This window comes from Triticum urartu, chromosome 4A, assembly GCF_056163025.1.
Source record: "Triticum urartu cultivar PI428250 chromosome 4A, HENAU_Tu73, whole genome shotgun sequence".
In the NCBI taxonomy this organism is placed as follows: domain Eukaryota; kingdom Viridiplantae; phylum Streptophyta; class Magnoliopsida; order Poales; family Poaceae; genus Triticum; species Triticum urartu.
Genome location: NC_141876.1, coordinates 307,273,653 through 307,296,383, shown reverse-complemented (window position 1 = coordinate 307,296,383; position 22,731 = coordinate 307,273,653). Strand labels below are relative to the sequence as shown.

The following is a 22,731-nucleotide window of genomic DNA, read 5'->3' as shown; positions in this document are numbered from 1 at the left end:
AACAACCGTGTGTTATGAAAAAGAAAAACCCTCGAAGCGGGCAGATATTTTTGAGAGGGGGAGCCTCGTGGAGCCCAATGTACTGTGCGGATGTGTGCGTGACAGGTGCACCTGCGTGGCACATGGTTAGTTTGAGTGAACCATCTCTGTTGCGTCATCCAACTTGTCTAATGTTCATAAATTTGGCAAAAACTGACGCGGGAGAGGGTCAAAACACGAACACACTTTCATGTGGACCAAATTTATGTATCAAAAGGGTGGTTTGATTTTCAAATACCAAATACAACTTCGATGTGGCACCTCTCTCACAAAGCGTACGGTATTGCTTGCTCCCACCCTCTCGTGTCGGCACGAAGGGAATCCTAAGCTATGAATGCATGCCCCCTCCCCCTCAACCGAGGTTCACATAGAAAAGTGTGAAGTAGCTAGCAGCCCCCTCCTCCCTCGTGTCGGCACGAAGGAAATCCAAAGCTATATATGAATGCATGCCCCCTCCCCCTCAACCGAGGTTCACCTAGCAAAGTGCGAAGTAGCTAGCAGCCCCCGTCCAGCCTCGTGTCGTCACGAAGGGAATCCTGAGCTATATATGAATGCATGCCCCACCCCAACCGAGGTTCACCGTAGCAAAGTGTGAAGTAGCTAGCTGCCCCCTCCCTCGTGTCGGCACGAAGGGAATCCTAAGATATGAATGCATGCCCGCCAACCGAGGTTCACCTAGCAAAGTGTGAATTATAGCTAGCATCCCCCCTCCCTCATGTCGGCATGAAGGGATTCAGCTATGAAGGCATGCCCCCCAACCGAGGTTCACCTAGCAAAGTGCGAAGTAGCTAGCATCCCCCCTCCCTCGTGTCTGCACGAACGGAATCCTCGCTAAGCTATGAATGCATGCCCTCCCCTCCAACCGAGGTTCACCCTAGCAAAGTGCGAAGTAGCTAGCAGCCACCCCTCCCTTGTGTCGGACGAAGGTAATCCTAAGCTATGTATGCACATGCTCCCCAACCGAGGTTCACCTAGCAAAGTGCGAAGTAGCTAGCAGCCCCCCCTCGTGTCGCCACGAAGGGAATCCTATGCTATGAGCATGCCCCTGCCCCCCAACCGAGGTTCACCTAGCAAAGTGCGAAGTAGCTAGCAGCCCCCACCCCCCTTGTGTCGCCACGAAGGGAATCCTAATTAAGCTATGAATGCATGCCCCCCCAACCGAGGTTCACCTAGCAAAGTGCGATGTAGCAACCTCCCCCCCCCCGCCACACATGCACTTCCAGTCGGCGGGCCAGAGAGGCATATATCTCACCAAGATGGATCGTAAAACGGACCAAGAATAATCCACCTTGGTTGTACAACCTCTCTCTTATTGTTGGTCAAAGTGATGGCCATCCATGCGACCCCGGTGATGGGCTAGCTCGCCAATAATCACGCAAGTAGCTAGTCCCTGAATGCAACCAGTGCATGTGTGTGGCCCAAACATATGTATGGAGAGGTGTGTTTTTTAGCAACAATGATCAACTTTGATGTGGCACCGTGATTTCGAACTAGAAATCCCCACACTGAGTGAGGGTTAGGTTGATGATGCATATGTATGTTACACCACACTTCAAATCAATGACGGGGATTCATATATGCATGCACGCGTGCATAGTATATGTGCTCAAACTTAACTAGGTCCGAATCTCACCATGACCTATACCACGATAACACTAACCAAATGAAGAATCTGCCATGGTAACGTATCTTGTCGCCGATAACCACGCGAGGGAGTGTATCGTTTGAAGGCAACCACTCTATGCATATGTATGGAGGTGATGCATGCATGCATGTTTGAATACACAACATTGATCTGGCGCGTGTGTCAAAAATCATACACTAGCTCCCCACATAGAGCAAGATCGGTTCATGATGGTGTCGTTGTACTAGCCACTTCGACTCGATGGGAGGGATTCATGCGTACACATGCATATGTGTGTGCTCAAAGTGTATCATGCATGTCATCCCAGAGAAAAAATAATAATCCCCTCCTAAGTCAAATGAATCTCTCTTGTTGTCAGGCAAAAAGAAGAGATGGACCAAGCGGGCCCATAGATGGAAAGTATCAATATCGCTGATAACCGCTTAAGTGGGTGCGAGAGGACAACCACCACCGATTTGCATGTGGGACAAACATATATATGTTGAATACCCAAAATGCACAACTTTGATGTGCCACATGCCTCAACAACTATAAACTATGCACCCACACAGAGCGAGGTTCATATAAAGCGTACTACATATGATGGTCCCCTTCCCCCTCTTCACCGCATACTATATGCTCCTGACGAAATATATGTACAACCCAAAAAATCCTCATCGATGGTGAAATTAATTAACCTCACCCGATGTAGGTCAAAGTGATGCATGCATGCATCGATGATGGTCTCGTGGGCTCACAGATGGAAGCGTCACAGGTGAGTGTCCTAGCTAGGATATATATGCATGTGGCCCAAAAAGGTGTTGTGTGATGTTTGAATAACCAATTTCACAATTTTGATGTGGCATGCGCCTCGGTAACCAAAAAGTCCCGACACTGAGTGAGGTGTACTTGTTCACGGACGCATACGTATAGTATATATGCTAGTCCCCTCCCACCTCTTCGACGCGTAGTATATACCACCATAACACAAACAAAAAAGAATATACCTTGCTGGTCAAATTAACCTCACTGCCGGTTGTTCATCAAAGTGATGGACGATGACCTCGCGGGCCCACAGAAAGCGTCACACGCGAGTATCGAGTGTCGTGTAGGACAACCATCGACTGCATGTGGCCAAAACATTTATGTATGAAAGGGTTGGGTAATGTTTTAAATAATGATTTCACGACTCTGATGTGGCACCAGCCTGCCTAACAAAATGGCCAACCCACATGGTGGCTCACAAGTCGTAGTGTACTACGAGCCACCCGCCACCCCCAGACGCACACACCCACACACACACCGCGAATCCACCGCAACTATGATGCATGTTAAATTAATTATCCCGCGGTGAACATACATGTTACCAAAGGAGGGATGTTTTAATTTCAAAAAATTCACAGAGATCATTAAGATGTTTTAGTACATTGATTGATTGATTTTCTATGGGTATAATGTGCAAAAATCAAATTTGAGCCACATGCACACGTGACAGTGCACCTAAATGGATTGCAAAAATACATCTGTCTCACTGGGTGCATGTTTACTCCCCGTGCAACAAATTTCAAACATTGAGAATCTTTATTTTGAAATTCTAGTACATCCAAAACTTATTCGAAGTTCATGAAACTTATCGTGTTGTCATATGGACACCAATACAAAGTGGCATTGTACTTTTTATTTGTCAAATTTGAGACCAGTTTTGATGTAATCTTTATCTAATTACAGACGTGAGATTATTAATAATTGGGATCCAATATCCGAAACGGATTATTTATTCGAGCCGTGAGCATTAGACCAACAATGGATACATGCCATGCTTCAGTTAAGCAATAAAGCGGCAACATTAATCATCCAAATAGAAAAACAATATATGTCCCGCCGTGCGACCCGTGTGGCGTGCGTGCAGGCGTGAGTCGACGGAGGCGTGCTCGTTGCGCAGTGTCATCAGGAGGCGTGCGAGTAGCTGTGTGAAACTTTGGTAGGCATGCCAGCAATTCGGTGTGCAGGCTCACCGGGAGGCGAGCCATGGGTTTGACCGCCGCCCGCCTCTCTCCACAACTCCCACTACTCCATATTAATGGTGCGCCCGAGCGGCCGCACCCCCCATCCTCACTACGCACACACAATCCTCTCTCTCCGCTTGCAACCTCGACGCCGCTCTCAGTCCTGATAGCCGTCAGTGCATGAGGATGTCGCTGAAGCGCCCCATCGAAGGGAGTGGCGACACCGGGGCTGCTAAAGCACCAGAGCACAGCATGGAGATGGAGACAGAGGTTGCCGTCACCGCCGGCGAGTTTTCTCTGCACCCTAACGTCGTCGACGGTGTTGAGCTTCCATAGCCAGAGGCGGAGTTCCACACCGACTCCGACGACCACTCCGGCGAGGACTCCGATGACCACTCCGGCGACGACTCCGACGACCACTCCGGTGATGACTCCGACGATGATGGACAGCTGGTTAGTCATCTATACCCATTTATGTGTCAAATAGATCATAGGGTTTCTCTTGTTACTCCTGCCTCCCCCTTTTTGGAATAGAAATCCTATGGTTATGTTCTCCCAATCCAAGAAATCTGAGTATGTTTCGTTAGATCAGTGTAGTGTATTGATTGTTTGAATGGTACAGGTGATAAGTGATAAGTTGTTTGATCTGTGCAAATGATTTCTGCTAGTAATCCGAATAGGGTTAGTGTTCGTGCTAATAATTCCTAGCCAGGACTTGACAAGTGATTTTGAATGACCTACCTATGTTTGTGCCATTATTTTCTTCAAGATTGGTCTGTACATAGACGACTGAGCTTAAAAATCAAACCATAATCTCTGGATATGTATAAACAAATAGCCATAAATTCCTAACCCTACTTCACGGAATGTGATCATTGATTTGATGCCAAATTTGTTTTACTATTTGTACAGGTGCTGTCTGACGATGTCGACAGCGAGGATGAAGATGTCCAGAGGAGGTACAATAGGCAAATCCTGAGGGAGCTTTATGCAGGAATGCATAACAGGCGTATTAGGACCTGGAACGGCGGCTATGGATGCCCATTTTGCATCCAGAAGCTTCATGACGCATATCTAAGTGTTCTGGCGCATGCAAGAGGACGGGCCGTTGGCTCCTTCAAGCAGAAGTACTCTCGCAGGGTGGCGCACGGCGTGTACGCCGAGTACCTAGAGAAGCTTCAGGATCGTGTCGGCCTGTGAGATGAGATGTGGGATGGATGGAACTATATATGTACGCTTGAGTATGCTTAATACTGTTGAACTATGTACTACTTATGGTTGAACTATGCATATCTACGTGTACGCTTATTATCTATGTCTGAGTATGTTAATTATTTTGCCAAATTTTGGTCAAAATTACAATGGGGGACCAATAAACCAGGATGGAGGTAGTACGTCAATCACACATGGTTCCCAAAATTTGAACCGTGTGGAATGACTTTTATTTGCCTGGTACGTCAATCACATACGGTTCCCTCTAGCAAACGGTTGCCCCCAAAATTCTTTGTGGGACAGAAAACCCTCACCATCCAATTCAAAAAAGAAAAAAGAAAACACTCACCATCCCCACGTCACAAAAACCCTCACCCCGCCCGCCACCCACCTCGGCCCCTCCGGTACTAATTCCTACCTAATTGCTATTCCCTTATCTTACTATATTCCTACCTAATAACTTCTAGTTACCAATACACTTTTCTATTGCCCTATTTTAACTAAATATTCCCTGTACTCCCATTTCTATCAAAAAGTGCCGCTGACAAGGAGACTCCGGAGGTGGAGAACAGGGCTGCCAACAAGCAGAGGCAGGGTGAGCTAGAACAACAAGTGACTCCAGCGGGCCTAGACTTAATCAGCAACCCCCCGCGATGATATGTTGAGAGTCATCATCTCCGTCCTCCAAATCAAATATGGGGTGCGGACAAACCTCCTTTCTCCGCAGTGGCGCCCCCTATGGAACTCCAGCCCTCTTGACCTCATTGACACCCACGAGCTCTGTTATGGCTATCGCAAAAGCTTGGATGCGTTCTCCAAGATCCTCGGCAGTCACTTTGGCCCAACCAAAGGCCTTAGAATGGGCAAGTTCTGTTCCAACAGCAAGTACCAAGCCAAGCTTGACGACTGGTTTCGATCCCCTGCCCTAGATCAGCTCGAGGAGCTCACTTTTGATGATGGGCATATGCGGTCGCTACCAACATCCACACTCCGCCTCGCGCCCACGCTGCACATCACGAAGTTCAGGAACTTCCATTTCCCGCCCCTTAATGATGCACCCGCTCTTATCCTACCAGGAATGAAGCACCTCGAGCTCGTCGCCGTCTACCTCTCAAAGGGTGACATGGAGTGCCTGCTCCGTGGCTGTACTGCACTCGAGTACCTTCGTCTTCAGACGATCAATGGGTTGAGTACCTTCCACATCACCTCCATGACTCTCCGGACTAATTATGTGTATTGCTGGTGTGGAAGGAAGACATCACAAAAGGTGGACCACGGTGTGGTCATCCAGGACACACCTGCACTTGAGAGATTACTTGTAGCCGATCTAGAAGGTCCAACAAGAATCAATGTCATTTCTACGCCGAAATTGACAGTGGTGGGATACTCGTCTGACAAATACTCCGAACTTGTTATTGCATCCACACCCGTTCAGGTACAACAGCCGCCTTCTGCCTCTCCTTCTACAAATTAACATTATTTCTAATTTTAAAGATGTTTGTTCGTCTGTGATTCAGAAAATGATTCCGACAAGCTTGACCCCGAAACTGCACACAGTGAAGGTCTTGGCACTAGAATCTATCGGGCCCGACTTGGAGCAAGTTGTCAGTTTCCTGAGATGCTTTCCGTGCCTGGAGAAGCTATATATCGAGGTGATGTTCCTTTCCTGTTAAATGTTAACCATAAGGGAGTTCAATTTGTGACACCCTTTTCCAAGTTTACAATGACAATGTACTACAATTTCTGAAGGTTCTTTTGGAGGATTTCAGTACATACATGCCCCCCATATTGGTCGCTTGATCCATATGGTTACAATCAATAAGAATTTCTCTGTTGGATTCATCTGTACTAGTTTTCTTAGGGAACTTTTCATCCACTCCAACCTCTTATGAAGAAGGCTACATTTTCTAGAATGTAATCAAATTCCCATGTTAATCATGTCAGATCGATGATGGCATGTTAGTGCATTTTACAAATCCTGCAAACCAAATAGCTAGGCCTGTAGCAATGTTCAAAACTGCATGTAGGCACTAACACATTTTCTTCTTTTGCAGATAAGATTAGGCCTAGTGGCGGATAATGTGACACAATATAACAATCACGTCGAATGCCTAGATCTGCATCTCTCAGAAATTACTTTAAACTCCTACAGAGGGACCATATCGGAGATTATATTCGCCAGGTTCTTTGTTCTCAGATCAGGGGTGCCAAAGGAAATGAGGTTTGCCTTACATTTATTTCACAAAAATGAATGGTATGTTGATCAGCGCCGGCGCCTACGGCAAAATGGAGTAGGCTCCAAAAATGCTGAATTTCATTTTGGAACTTCAGATGACAGAGTAATCAGAAGTCATCGGGCCACCCCATACATGACTTCTCAGTGGCTGACCCGTTTGCAAAAATTGTGAGGTTTCGAAGCCAAACTTAGAAGCGGTGATATTAGTTTGAACCTCTCTAATATCCATGTTTAGCGCATCAGCGCGAGCATTTGCAGCTGATGAGCTGAATTTCATTTCTAATATCAGTTTGAACCTTGTAATCTTCGAATTCGAGCCATATAACTCTGGAATTTGAACCTTGTATCATTTCGAGATTTTGTGGTACAATCGTTGAAATGGCATCGTATGAGACTCGTATATTGCTAGCACTATTTTGACCTTAATATGCAATGGTCTTAGATTTTATTAACCATTCCCGAATTAGTTTACCTTGTCAATCTAACAGCACACGATCTGTACAGCTAACTCGACTGTGATTTTCGACATTATTGCACACAGTTGGTTTCTTCCACCGTGTGCACTGTAGAGCACAGAATTAGTTATCGCACTCGAGTGTCCACGCCTGTGGTGCGGTGTTGTCAAGCATTCACTGGATTCTTGAATCCTCCGCTATGAACGCCGTGACAAGACGTGATGATTATAGGTCGGCCGGCCCCATTTATTATTACAGCGGCCATTTGACCTACCCTTGTATCTCTTCAACCTTTCGATCACGCGCCACCATTGCAAGAAGCACACCCACCACGAAAAATTCTTAGAGGGTATCCTGTGCGGCTACAATGGCGCTCTGAGCGGCTGCCGACGTCGGGCAGCAGTTCACCATGCGTGCCGTGGTGGACACCCACAGAAGGTTCATGGACATCTCGGTGGTGTACACCAACGACCCGGTCTGGGCGGAGCACTCCATCCACATCATGGAGCTGTTGCTTGCCGAGGAGAAGTACAAGGTGGCTGGCTTCGACCTCGAGTACACCCGCGCTCGTGCCGGGTCTCGTCCCAAGGTCACCGTCGCCCAGATGTGTGTGCGCCACCACGTCCTCGTCTACCACTACTGCCTGGCCACAAGGTCTTGCGAGCGTTTCGCCAGGTTTGTCAACAGCCCCCACTACATGTTCGCTACGGCGGACATCACCAACGATGTAAAGGCGCTCGAGATCGCCTGCCAGAATCTTGTCGACATCTAGGGCTAATACAAGATCCGGGGTAGCAAGGAGCATGAGAAGGACTCACTAGTTCACCTCGCCAAGGCCATCATCGACCCCTACTACAAAGACATGATGGATTCATGCAACAAGGAAAAGCGTGCCTGGCACTCGGCCTGGATGGAGAAACTCAAAAAAAATCATGTCGTGTACGTGGCCAAGGAGGCATACACGAGCTACGACATGTACGGGTGGATCGTTGACATGAGGAAGTCCCTCCTTCCCCAAAACGGCCAGGGATCCAGCCGGAAGCAGAGCAATGGAAGGCGTCGTCACAATAATAAGTAGATGATTAGATCCTCATTTCTCCTACTTTAGTATGCATGTAATTGCTTACTTTGGTGTGTGCAAATGTTACGTGTGTAGTCACTTGTGTAATTGTATGCTTAATTTGGTTATGCAATGCTGTCTTTTTAAGTATATATGTTGACGCTCTCTTGACAGAGCGTAGATGATGTGCGGACAACGAAAATCACATCGCACATGGACTAAACAATGGAACCCATCGGTGATGTTTTCATCAATCACTCACAATTGTATCCCAGAATCGTTTGCTCACAACACACATGTCTTATTAGTAGCAACCGTCTGTGTTCTTATCGGTCTTCAGACACATTTTTGATTACATACCTGTTTGCCGTGTATCACACACATCTTGTTAAGTTGAACCGTTTCTGTTCTCATGTCTCAACACAAACAGTTCATCTGAGTGAACGACATGCCGTATATCGCACACACCTTTGATCTGGCTGGCCGTTTCTTTTGTGTTGCCTAATAACAAATAGTTCATCCGAGTGAACCGTAAGCTGTGTATCCCATACGCCTCCATCTGGCTGCCCTTTCTTTTGTTCCTCCTCATCGCAAACAGTTCATTGAACTAAACCGTATGTCCTTCATTGCACACGCAACTAAAACCTGAACCGTGTTTGATGCATCCGTCATCGCAAACGTTTTAAACATTTTTGACAGTTTTCATACAGCACCATTTGCGATTATGGCATCGCACATAGTTTCTCGAAGGGTCTCTGATCATAGTGTCGCGTTAGCAGCATCCTACAGTAGTGTGGGAGCGGTGGTTTTGCCTCCGCGAGTCCCGACAGGCCCTGCTGGGATGTCTTGGGCGTTTTCTACCAGGGGTGATCCCGCCCTAGCTGAGCTCGCCTGCCCGGCAAGGGAGGCTTTTCTCCTAGTGGTATCTTGCTTCTCAGGCTTGATCTTGGTCTTCTTGATCTGCATGTTGGTCCTTCGAAAGTCTTGGTTTACTTGTATTCTGGCGTGGCCTTGGCTTGTCCATGCATGAGTTAGGGGAAAATATATACCCCTGTCTGTTTTCCCCGACATAAGCCCCCAGGCCTGAGCCACACATGTTGGCACGACACGTTGGGTTAGGCCCCAAACCGTGCACGGACACGTGGCAGGAGAGGGCTGCGCATGCCGGCTTGCCATTACGACTCGTCAATGCAACGTCCACTTCGTGCAATTACGGTGCATCGTGGGGTCGTGGGACTGTTGCAGTTAAGGTAAAATGGTAACTTTCTGAAGTGTCGCGCTTCCGTTCCGCACTCCCCCCTTAAAAACAGGGGAAAAGCGGAGTGGCACGGCTCACCTATTGCTTGCTTCGCCCCCTCCTTCATCTTCCTCCGGAAGCCAAGTGACGTTCCCCCTCCCATTCTCCTATCCGCCACCGCCCTTCCCACCGAACCCTTTCTCTATCCACATCGCCTCCATGGAAATGGGGAAGAATTCCACAAAGAAAGGAAAGCAGATGGATGCAACGAAGGAAGTGGTAGTCGAGGGGAGCAAGAGGGCAGCGGAGCTGAACAAGAAACGGAGGGAAGACATCGTCTTCCTTCCATCGAACTTGAGCGGCCTGGTTCTTCAAGCGAGGTATGGGTATTTGTGGGGGAGACCTATTCCGAAAGGACATGGAGTGCCCAATGTTTTGGCGGAGGGGAAGGAAGATCCGCCAGACTCATATCAGTTCTTCGGTGCTTACTTTATCTGCAGCCTCTATCCTCCCTTCTCTAAATTCCTTGAGGCGATCATGGCCATCTATGAATTCCACCTCCTTGACTTCACGCCGAATGCCATGGCGACCATGGCCATTTTTGCACACTTGTGTGATAATTTCATCGGAGTCAACCCCAATGTGGATCTGTTCCGGCATTACTTTGTCCCACGGGTGGAGAACAAGGGACATCGTTTTCGGAATATCAGCTGGATGCCGCGGGTGCGCGAGGAGGCTTTGGGATTACATCCCTATCAAGCTGCGCGAGAGGTGGGATGAATGGAGAGGGGATTGGTATTGGATTCAGGATAAGGAAGCCCCTGATTTCTGCGAGGCGCGGGCGGAATGTGTCGAGCGCGACATGGAATGGAGCCCTCATGGACTCACTGAAGACATGCTGTGCCCGGCAATTAACAGGATTACTCGTTTGAAGGCTGCTGGGCTTAGCATTGAGCATGTGGGGCAGATTTTCTTCTCCGTCGCATCTCGCCGCTGTAGGAGAGAGACAGGGCGGCTTGGTTATATGGAAATGCCGTAGGCAGGATGAGGGTGCTCCCAGGATTGGCCAACAACTTTTCAGTTTAAGGACACGCCTAGCTATGTGATCAATTGTTCGGCCGCTTTGAGCTGTTCAAGCTCCCGGCAACCGTCATCCCTCTGAATGTCAATTCAACTTGGGATCAGATACTGGAATGGATGTCGGACTGCAATGCTCAAGGGGTGGTAGGTGATTGGTGATTGCCCACCCTTGATGAAGAGCTCCAGTGGTCGAGCACCCTGGTGGAGAAGGCCACCAAGGTCGATACCGAGATGTACAAACACACCTCCTCTATGGAGGTGGCGTATATTTTGAGGAGGGTTGAGGAGGATCAGGCTGCTCGTCTTGTAGAGATGGCAAAGGCCATGAAGGCCGGGAAGGACAAGGGGACAGATAAGGATGAGAGTTCTTCCCACGGCGGCAGTGAGGGGCAAGCCACGGAAGGGGCTGCCGGGGAAGAGCCTGCCGGGGACAACCTTTCCGGGCTTGATGCCTTAGCCACGGCGGCGATGAAGCTTCAGGAGGAGGAGGTCGGCGCGGTGGCGGAGCTCGAGGAAGAGTGGCTTTCGGCTGGGTCTCAAGCCCTTGTGTCGGTTTTGGACCAGTGCCTCTGCAGGCACGCTGCCAACCGGGGGGTGGCGACCTCTAATCCAGTGCCAGCCGCCAAGAGGGTAAAGGATACCACTACCAAGGCCACCAAGGTTGATGTGACGTGCCGCCAATCCCCTCGCCTTGCTCGGATAAAGACTTCCCCTACTGAGCAATCGACGGACATGGAAGTCGATTCTGTTGGGGACACAGTATTTCAATTTTTTTACTACGATCACGCAAGATCTATCTAGGAGATTGATAGCAACAAGAGGGGGGAGTGTGTCCATGTACCCTCGTAGACCAAAAGGGAAGCATTTAGTAACGCGGTTGATGTAGTCGAACGTCTTCATGATCCAACCGATCCTAACACCGAATGTATGGCACCTCCATGTTCAGCACACGTTCAGCACGATGACATCCCTCGAGCTCTTGATCCAGTTGAGGACGAGGTAGAGTTCCGCCAGCACGATGACATGGTCACGGCGCGCAGGGCTTCTCCTAAGCACCACGACAATATGACCGAGGTGGTAAACTGTGGAGGGGGGCACCGCACACGTTTGAGGAACAATTGATGTGCTTTGGGGTGCCCCTATGCCCCCGTATATAAATAAGGGGAGGAGGGGTACGGCCCCCTTGGGGCGCGCCAAGTGTGGGGAGTCCTACTAGGACTCCATGTCCTAGTAGGATTCTCCTCTCCTCTTTTTTTTCCTTTTCCAGAGTAGCAAAGGGGGAAAGAGAGAAGGATTTGGAGAGGGAAAGGGGGGCGCCGCCCCCACCCCTTGTCCAATTCCGATTGGCAAGGGGGGCACGCGCCACCTCCTATGGCCCGCCCTCTCTCCTCCACTAAGGCCCATGTTGGCCCATTGCCTTCCCGGGGGGTGGGGGGTCCGATAACCCCTAGACCTCCGAAACTTATCTAAAACTTCCCGAAACAATTCTAGTATCCGAATGTAACCTTCCAATATATGAATCTTTACCTCTCGACCATTTCGAGACTCCTCGTCATGTCCGTGATCTCATCCGGGACTCCAAACAAACTTCGGTCATCAAAAACACATAACTCATAATACAAATCGTCATCGAACGTTAAGCGTGCAGACCCTACGGGTTCGAGAACTATGTAGACATGACCGAGACACATCTCTGGTCAATAACCAATAGCAGAACTTGGATGCTCATATTGGCCCCTACATATTCTACGAATATCTTTATCGGTCAAGCCGCATAACAACATACATTATTCCCTTTGTCATTGGTATGTTACTTGCCCAAGATTCAATCGTCGGTATCATCATACCTAGTTCAATCTCGTTATCGACAAGTCTCTTTACTCGTTCCGTAATGCATCATCCCATAACTAACTCGTTAGTTACATAGCTTGCAAGGCTCATAGTGATGTGCATTACCGAGAGGGCCCAGAGATAGCTCTCCGATACCTTGAGTGAAAAATCCTAATCTCAATCTATGCCACCTCAACAAACACCATCGGAGACACCTATAGAGCATCTTTATAATCACCCCGTTACATTGTGACGTTTGATAGCACAAAAGGTGTTCCTTCGGTATTCGGGAGTAGCATAATCTGATAGTTAGAGGAACATGTATAAGTCATGACGAAAGCAATAGCAATAAAACTAAACAATCATTATGCTAAGCTAATGGATGGGTCTTGTCCATCACATCATTCTCTAATGATGTCATCTCGTTTATCAAATGACAACACATGTCTATGGTCAGGAAACTTAACCATCTTTTATTAACGAGCTAGTCAAGTAGAGCCACACTAGGGATACTCTATTTGTCTATGTATTCACATATGTACTAAGTTTCCGGTTAATACAATTCTAGCATGAATAATAAACATTTATCATGATATAAGGAAATATAAATAAAAACTTCATTATTGCCTCTAGGGCATATTTCCTTCAGTCTCCCACTTGCACTAGAGTCAATAATCTAGATTACATAGTAATGATTCTAACACCCATGGAGTCTTGGTGCTAATCATGTTTTGCTCGTGAGAGAGGCTTTGTCAACATGTCTGCAACATTTAGATCCATATGTATCTTGCAAACCTCTATGTCTCCCTCCTTGACTTGATCACGGATGGAATTGAAGCGTCTCTTGATGTGTTTGGTTCTCTTGTGAAATATGGATTCCTTCGCCAAGGAAGTTGCTCTAGTATTGTCACAAAAGATTTTCATTGGACCCGATGCACTAGCTATTACACCTAGATCGGATATGAACTCCTTCATACAGAGTCCTTCATTTGCTGCTTCCGAAGCAGCTATGTACTCCGCTTCACAAGTAGATCCCGCCACGACACTCTGCTTGGAACTGCACTAACTGATAGCTCCACCATTCAATATAAATACATCTCCGGTTTGTGTATTAGAGCCATCTAGATCAGTGTCAAAGCTTGCATTGACATAACCAATTACGACGAGCTCTTTGGCACCTCCATAAACGAGAAACATATCCTTAGTCCTTTTCAGGTATTTCAGGATGTTTTTGACTGCTCTCTAGTGATCCACTCCTGGATTACTTTGTTACCTCCCTGCTAAACTTATAGCAAGGCACACATCAGGTCTGGTACGCAGCATTGCATACATGATAGAGCCTATGGCTGAGGCATAGGGAATGACTTTCATTTTCTCTCTATCTTCTGCAGTGGTCGGGCATTGAGTCTGACTCAACTTCACACCTTGTAACACAGGCAAGAACCCTTTCTTTGACTGATCCATTTTGAAATTTTTCAAAATTTATCAAGGTATGTGCTTTGTGAAAGTCCAATTAAGCGTCTTGATCTATCTCTATAGATCTTGATGCTCAATATATAAGCAGCTTCACCGATGTCTTTCATTGAAAAATTCTTAGTCAAGTATCCTTTTATGCTATCCAGAAATTCTATATTATTTCCAATAAACAATATGTCATCCACATATATTATTAGAAACGCTATAGAGCTCCCACTCACTTTCTTGTAAATACAGGCTTCTCCAAAAGTCTGTATAAAACCATATGCTTTGATCACACTATCAAAGCGTATATTCCAACTCCGAGAGGCTTGCACCTGTCCATAAATGGATCACTGGAGCTTGCAAACTTTGTTAGCACCTTTAGGATCGACAAAACCTTCTGGTTACATCATATAAAACTCTTCTTTAAGATATCCATTAAGGAATGCAGTTTTGACATCCATTTGCCAAATTTCATAATCATAAAATGCGGCAATTGCTAACATGATTCGGACAGACTTAAGCATCGCTACGGGTGAGAAGGTCTCATCATAGTCAACTCCTTGAACTTTTTAAAAACCTTTCCCAAGAAGTCGAGCTTTGTAGACAGTAATATTACCATCAGCGTCAGTCTTCTTCTTGAAGATCCATTTATTCTCTATGGCTTGCCAATCATCGGGCAAGTCAACCAAAGTCCACACTTTGTTCACATACATGGATCCCATCTTGGATTTCATGGCATCAAGCCATTTCGCGGAATCTAGGCTCATCATCGCTTCCTCATAGTTCGTAGGTTTGTCATGGTCAAGTTACATGACCTCCAGAACAGGATTACTGTACCAATCTGGTGCGGATCGTACTCTGGTTGTCCTACGAGGTTTGGTAGTAATTTGATCAGAAGTTTCATGATCATTGTCGGTGTTCTGGGAACGGGGGTCCCCAGACTTGCCTGCCTGCGGCCTGCGGCGTGGCTCAAAAGGGGCCCAGCACGGCCCATCTTCATCAACACAGACCCAAGACCCTCGCGAGGGGCCAAGCCTCGTGGGGCGGACGACGCGGAGCTTCCTCAGGCACGGCCTCATCAGGCTAGCTCGCGAGGAGGCGGAGAGATCAAGGCGGGGTACCTCACGAGGTGCCCGTGACGCAAGCCATGACGACCAAAGGCTTCAGGCGGGTGCCAGCCCGCGCAGTGTCCTCCTTTCCTCTTTGGTGCAAAGGGAGCAAGCGCAGCCGCGGAGTACCAAGGCATCAGGAAAAGGTTGCCATTTCGGTGCAACAACACCAAGACCAGGAGGACTGCAAGACGGAGGTCATTGTGGAGCCGAAGACAGCGTCACCACCAGAGCTTTGTGCAGGCGAAGACTACTTTTGTTAGGATAGCTAGTAGTAGCTGTCCCCCTTCAAATTAGCCCGCCATTGTTGGCTCCCTTCCCGCTCGATATTTGGGAAGAGGACCAGGGCCTCTATAAATAGGACCAGCCACCCACAGGGCAATTGCGGGGAGAAAGAGAGAGAGTTTTAGGGGGATCGAGACCAACGATAGAAGAGAGAGAGAGAGAGAGGAGGGTGACTGAACTCCTCCCAGCAGTTCATCGCCCCAGCCAAGAACAGACCCTCGCGAGGCTGTTCTTCCTTGTGTTGTTCCTCATCATCAGCCCAAGAGGCAATCCACCACACCACACACTGGAGTAGGGTATTACACCACAACGGTGGCCCGAACTAGTATAAACCCTGTGTCTCTTGTGTTGTTCTTTCCATAACTTAGATCTTAGCGAGGCCGAGGGGTGCAGGTAGGTAGGAGGCGAAATCTCCACGTGCACCCCAGTGTTCGAACCTCAAGGGTCTGCCGGAACCTGAAATCTGACAATCATCATCATTAGCTTCCTCGAAGATTGGTGTAGGAATCACAGGAACTAATTTCTATGATGAACTGCTTTCCAATAAGGGCGAAGGTACAATTACCTCATCAGGTTCTACTTTCCTCCCACTCACTTCTTTCGAGAGAAATTCCTTCTCTAGAAAGTATCCATTCTTAGCAACGAATATTTTGCCTTCGGATCTGTGATAGAAGGTGTACCAAATAGTCTACTTTGGGTATCTTATGAAGATACATTTCTTCGATATGGGTTCGAGCTTATCAGGTTGAAGTTTTTTCACATAAGCATCATAGCCCCAAACTTTAAGAGATGACAGCTTAGGTTTCTTGCCAAACCACAGTTCATATGGTGTCATGTCAATGGATTTAGATGGTGCCCTATTTAACGTGAATGCAGCCGTCTCTAAAGCATAACCCCAAATCAATAGCGGTAAATCAGTAAGAGACATCATAGATCGCACCATATCTAATAAAGTATGGTTACGACATCTAGACACACCATTACGCTGTGGTGTTCCAGGTGGCGTGAGTTGCGAAACTATTCCAGATTGTTTCAAATGAAGACCAAACTCATAACTCAAATATTCACCTCCACGATCAGATCGTAGAAACTTTATTTTCTTGTTACGATGATTTTCCACTTCACTCTGACACTCTTTGAACTTTTCAAATGTTTTAGACTTATGTTTCATTAAGTAGATATACCCATATCTGCTCAAATCATCTGTAAAGGTCAGAATAATGATACCCGTCGCGAGCCTCAACACTCATTGGACCGCATACATCAGTATGTATTATTTCCAATAAGTTAGCTGCTCGCTCCATTGTTCCGGAGAACGGAGTCTTAGTTATCCTGCCCATGAGGCATGGTTCGCAAGCATCAAGTGATTCATTATCAAGTGATTCCAAAATTCCATCAGCATGGAGTTTCTTCATGCGCTTTACACCAATATGACCTAAACGGCAGTGCCACAAATAAGTTGCACTATCATTATTAACCTTGCATCTTTTAGCTTTAATATTATGAATATGTGTATCACTACAATCAAGATCCAACAAAAATAGACCACTGATGAAGGGTGCATGACCATAAAAGATATTATTCATATAAATAGAACAATCATTATTCTCTGATTTAAATGAATAACTGTCTCGCATCAAACAAGATTCAGATATAATGTTCATGCTTAACGCTGGCACCAAATAACAATTATTTAGGTCTACAACTAATCCTGACGGTAGATGTAGAGGTAGCGTGCCAACGGCGATCATATCGACTTTGGAACCATTTCCCACGCGCATCATCACCTCGTCCTTAGCCAATCTTCGTTTAATCCGTAGCCCCTGTTTCAAGTTGCAAATATGAGCAATAGAACTAGTATCAAATACACAGGCGCTACTATGAGCATTAGTAAGGTACACATCAATAACATGTATATCAAATATACCTTTCACTTTGTTATCCTTCTTATCTGCCAAATACTTGGGGAAGCTCCGCTTCCAGTGACCAGTCCCTTTGAAATAGAAGCACTTAGTCTCAGGCTTAGGTCCAGACTTGGGTTTCTTCACTTGAGCAGCAACTTGCTTGCTGTTCTTCTTGAAGTTCCCCTTCTTTCCTTTGCCCTTTTTCTTGAAACTAGTGGTCTTGTTAACCATCGACACTTGATGCTCCTTCTTGATTTCTACCTCCATAGACTTTAGCATTACGAAGAGCTCGGGAATTGTATTATCCATCCCTTGTATATTATAGATCATCACAAAGCTTTTGTAGCTTGGTGGCAGTAATTGAAGAACTTTGTCAATGACACTATCATCAGGAAGATTAACTCCTAGTTGAGTCAAGTGGTTGTGGTACCCATACATTCTGGGTATATGTTCACTGACAAAACTATTCTCCTCCATTTTGTAGCTATAGAACTTATTGGTGACTTCATATCTCTAAATTCGGGCATTTTCTTGAAATGTTAACTTCAACTCCTAGAACATTTCATATGCTCCATGACGTTCAAAACGTCTTTGAAGTCCCGATTCTAAGCCGTAAAGCATAGCACACTGAACTATCGAGTAGTCATCAGCTTTGCTCTACCAGACGTTCACAACGTCTGGAGTTGCTCCTGTAGTAGGTCTTGCACCTAGCGGTGCTTCCAGGACATAATTCTTTTGTGCAACACTGGGAATAATCCTAAAGTTATGGACCCAGTCCGTGTAGTTTCTGCCATCATCTTTCAACTTAGCTTTCTTTAGGAACGCATTAAAATTCAATGGAATGGTAGCACGGGCCATTGATCTACAACAACATAGACATGCAAATACTATCAGGTGCTAAGTTCATGATAAATTAAAGTTCAATTAATCATATTACTTAAGAACTTTCACTTAGATAGACATCCCTCTAGTCATCTAAATCATCACGTGATCCATATTAACTAAACCATGTCCGATCATCACATGAGATGGAGTAGTTTTCAATGGTGAACATCACTATGTTGATCATATCTACTATATGATTCAAGTTCGACCTTCCGGTCTCAGTGTTCCGAGGCCATATCTGCATATGCTAGGCTCGTCAAGTTTAACCCGAGTATTCTGCACGTGCAAAACTGGCTTGCACCCGTTGTATGTGAACGTAGAGCTTATCACACCCGATCATCATGTGATGTCTCGGCACGACGAACTGTAGCAACAGTGCATACTCAAGGAGAACACTTGTACCTTAAAATTTAGTGAGGGATCATCTTATAATGATACTGCCGTACTAAGCAAAATAAGATGCATAAAGGGTAAACATCACATGCAATCAAAATATGTGACATGATATGGCCATCATCATCCTGTGCCTTTGATCTCCATCTCCAAAGCACCGTCATGATCTCCATCGTCACCGGCTTGACACCTTGATCTTCATCGTAGCATCGTTGTCGTCTCACCAACTATTGCTTCCACGACTATAGCTATCGCTTAGTGATAAAGTAAAGCAATTACATGGCGATTGCATTTCATACTATAAAGCGACAACCATAAGGCTCCTGCCAGTTGCCGATAACTTGTACAAAACATGATCATCTCATACAACAATTTATATCTCATCACGTCTTGACCATATCACATCACAACATGCCCTGCAAAAACAAGTTAGACGTCCTCTACTTTGTTGTTGCATGTTTTACGTGGCTGCTACGGGCTTCTAGCAAGAACCGTTCTTACCTACGCATCGAAACCACAATGATTTTTCGTCAAGTGTGCTGTTTTAACCGTCAACAAGGACCGGCAGTAGTCAAACTCGATTCAACTAAAGTTAGAGAAACAGACACCCGCCAGCCACCTGTGTGCGAAGCACGTCAGTAGAACCAGTCTCATGAATGCGGTCATGTAATGTCGGTCTGGGCCGCTTCATCCAACAATACTGCCGAATCAAAGTAAGACGTTGGTGGTAAGCAGTATGACTATTATTGCCCACAACTCTTTGTGTTCTACTCGTGCACATAACATCTACGCATAGACCTGGCTCGGATGCCACTGTTGGGGAACACAGAATTTCAAATAATTTCCTATGATAACGCAAGATCTATCTAGGAGATGCATAGCAACGAAAGGGGAGAGAGTGTCCATGTACCCTCGTAGCCCGAAAGCGGAAGCGTTTAGTAACGCGGTTGATGTAGTAGAACGTCCTCACAATCCAGCCGATCCTAGCACCGAATGTACGACAGATCTGTGTTCAGCACACATTCACCACGACGATGTCCCTCGAGTTCTTGATCCAGTTGAGGACTAGGGAGAGTTCCATCAGCACGGCGCCGTGGTGATGATGTTGATGATGTGATCCGCGCAGGGCTTTGCCTAAGCACTATGACAATATGACCGAGGTGGTAAACTGTGGAGGGGGGCACCGCACACGGCTGAGGAACAATTGATGTGCTTTGGGGTGCCCCTGCCCCCGTATATAAAGGAGGGGAGGAGGGTGCCGGCCCCCTTGGGGTGCGCCAAGTGTGGGGAGTCCTACTAGGACTCCATGTCCTAGTAGGATTCCCCTGTCCTCTTTTTTTCATTTTCCGGAGTAGCGAAGGGGGAAAGAGAGAAGGAGTAAGAGAGGGAAAGGGGGGGCACCACCCCGACCCCTTGTCCAATTCAGATTGGCAAGGGGGGCACGCGCCACCTCCTATGTTCGGCCCACTCTCCTGCACTAAGGCACATGTTGGCCCATTACCTTTCGGGGGGGGGGGTCCGGTAACCACTAGTACTCCAAAAATTATCTGAAACTTCCCGAAACCATTCCGGTGTCTAAATGTAACCTTCCAATATATGAATATTTACCTCTCGACCATCTCGGGACTCCTCGTCATGTCCATGATCTCATCCGGGACTCCAAACAAACTTCGATCAGCAAAAACACAAAACTCATAATACAAATCGTCATCGAACGTTAAGCGTGCGGACCCTATGGGTTCGAGAACTATGTAGACATGACTGAGACACACCTTCGGTCAATAACCAATAGGGAAACCTGGATGCTCATATTGGCTCCTACATATTCTACGAAGATCTTTATCGGTCAAATAGCATAATAACATACATAATTCCCTTTGTCATCGGTATGTTACTTCCCCGAGATTCGATCGTCGGTATCATCATACCTAGTTCAATCACGTTACCGGCAAGTCTCCTTACTCGTTCCGTAATGCATCATCCCGTAACTAATTCATTAGTTACATTGCTTGCAAGGCTCATAGTGATGTGCATTACTGAGAGGGCCTACAGATACCTCTCCGATACACGGAGTGACAAATCCTAATCTCAATCTATGCCAACTCAACAAACACCATCGGAGACACCTGTTGAGCATATTTATAGTCACCCAGTTATGTTGTGATGTTTGATACACACAAGGTGTTCCTCCGGTATTCGGGAGTTGCATAATCTCATAGTCAGAGGAACATGTATAAGTCATGATGAAAGCAATAGCAATAAAACTAAACGATCATTATGCTAAGCTAACGGATGGGTCTTGTCCATCATATCATTCTCTAATGATGTGATTCCATTCATCAAATGACAACACATGTCTATGGTCAGGAAACTTAACCATCTTTGATTAATGAGCTAGTCAAGTAGAGGCACACTAGGGATACTTTGTTTGTCTGTGTATTCACATATCTACTAAGTTTCCGGTTAATACAATTCTAGCATGAATAATAAACATTTATCATGATATAAGGAAATATAAATAACAACTCTGTTATTGCCTCTAGGGCATATTTCCTTCAGATTCCAGCCCCTGCTCTAGCTTGAGTTCTTCACAGAGCTCGCCTCCTCTGGAGCCCCCAGTGTCACGCCGGGTGCCAAAGTTGTCAGGAGTGCTGCCCTTCCACCTCCCAAGAGATGAAGGGAGCCCTCGCCGCCCATGGACTTCAACTTGATCTCCATGCTCATTGAAGAGGAGTAAGAAGGACTTTTCCTTTCGTAAATGGCTCTGATTTACTTGATTACCCTTGCTGACTAATCTCTTGTTTTGCTGTTGCTGACAGGCAAGTGGAGGAGGACACGGAAACCTTCATCCACCATTCCCCGAAGAGGCTCCCATGCGCTAGGTCACCGAGGACCATGGACAGCCCGACCTTCGCAGGGAGCGACGAGGGGGATCCTGTGCCGAGCCCCTAGTCCAGCCCTCGGTCCGACAATGGGGGCTCGGTCCTTTCTGGTGGAGGTGGTGGTGAGACGACGCGGGGTGAGCCCCTTCAGGAGGAGCATCTCTCTCCCACCGCCCGAGCCAAAGAACCCCCGACAGAACCCTCTGCGAATGAAGCCACGTAGGAGGTTGTTGTGTCTGCCGTGGCAGGGGGTGAAGCACATGGCCCAGCAACAAATGCTGCCAGGGAAACCGAGGTCCCTGCCCGGCAGACCTCTTCAGGTACTCCACTTATGCCCCCTTTTTTTGACTTCTTGCCATGATCACTTCTCCTTGTTTCCCCATGACCTGAAACTTCTATCTCTTTGTTTTTTGCTTGTCCCCTCATCCGCAGACCCCCAGGCCGAAGAGCCAGAACTATTGGAGGTGGTAACCGACATCGGAAGGGCTGCTGCGGACGAGGCCATTGAGATTGCTGCTATAGAGGGACAGGATCTCACCGTTGGGAATGCCTGGGATTCCTTGGCAGTGGTGAAACACTCATCGGAGGATGCCCCGGAGGAGGAAGTGGTGGTTGAGATGAAAATCCCTCTCCAAACCATAGATCCGCTCCCCTCCTCTGGGATCGTCATGGAGACCCCTCTACCCCCTTTTAACACGCTGGCGATGGTGTTGTTGGCGCCTGGAACCGGAGCCCCCGGCCCATTCGCGATGACGGGTGTGGAGCTCGATGAGGAACTTCAATGCCTCTTAGCACCACTATACCAGGGAGCTGGAGAGGTTGGTGACTCAGCTTCCGTCGGAATGGACCTGTCCTTCTTGGAGTCCATGGCGGTAGGTGTGCATGAGATGCAGGCCTGGCATGACCAGAAGTGGCAGGAGCTCAAGGAGCGGCGCGAATCCGCCGGTAGTGTGGACCAGAAGCTGAAGGATAAATGTCTGGAGTCGCGCGAGTGTCATGATAAGGAGTTAAAGGCGATCATGAGGCAACAAGA

General features: G+C 47.1%; 1 protein-coding gene across 1 annotated transcript in view; it reads left to right on the top strand.

The window, feature by feature from the left end:
- LOC147975675 (uncharacterized) overlaps window positions 1-4,327 on the top strand; it is a 28,589-nt gene extending 24,262 nt beyond the window's left edge. The window contains exons 2-3 of the mRNA XM_087520528.1: window positions 4,006-4,122; window positions 4,292-4,327. Of these exons, the coding sequence (XP_087376654.1) occupies window positions 4,006-4,122; window positions 4,292-4,327 (153 nt within the window). The remainder of the gene's footprint in view (window positions 1-4,005; window positions 4,123-4,291) is intronic.
- Window positions 4,328-22,731: the final 18,404 nt, after the last annotated feature.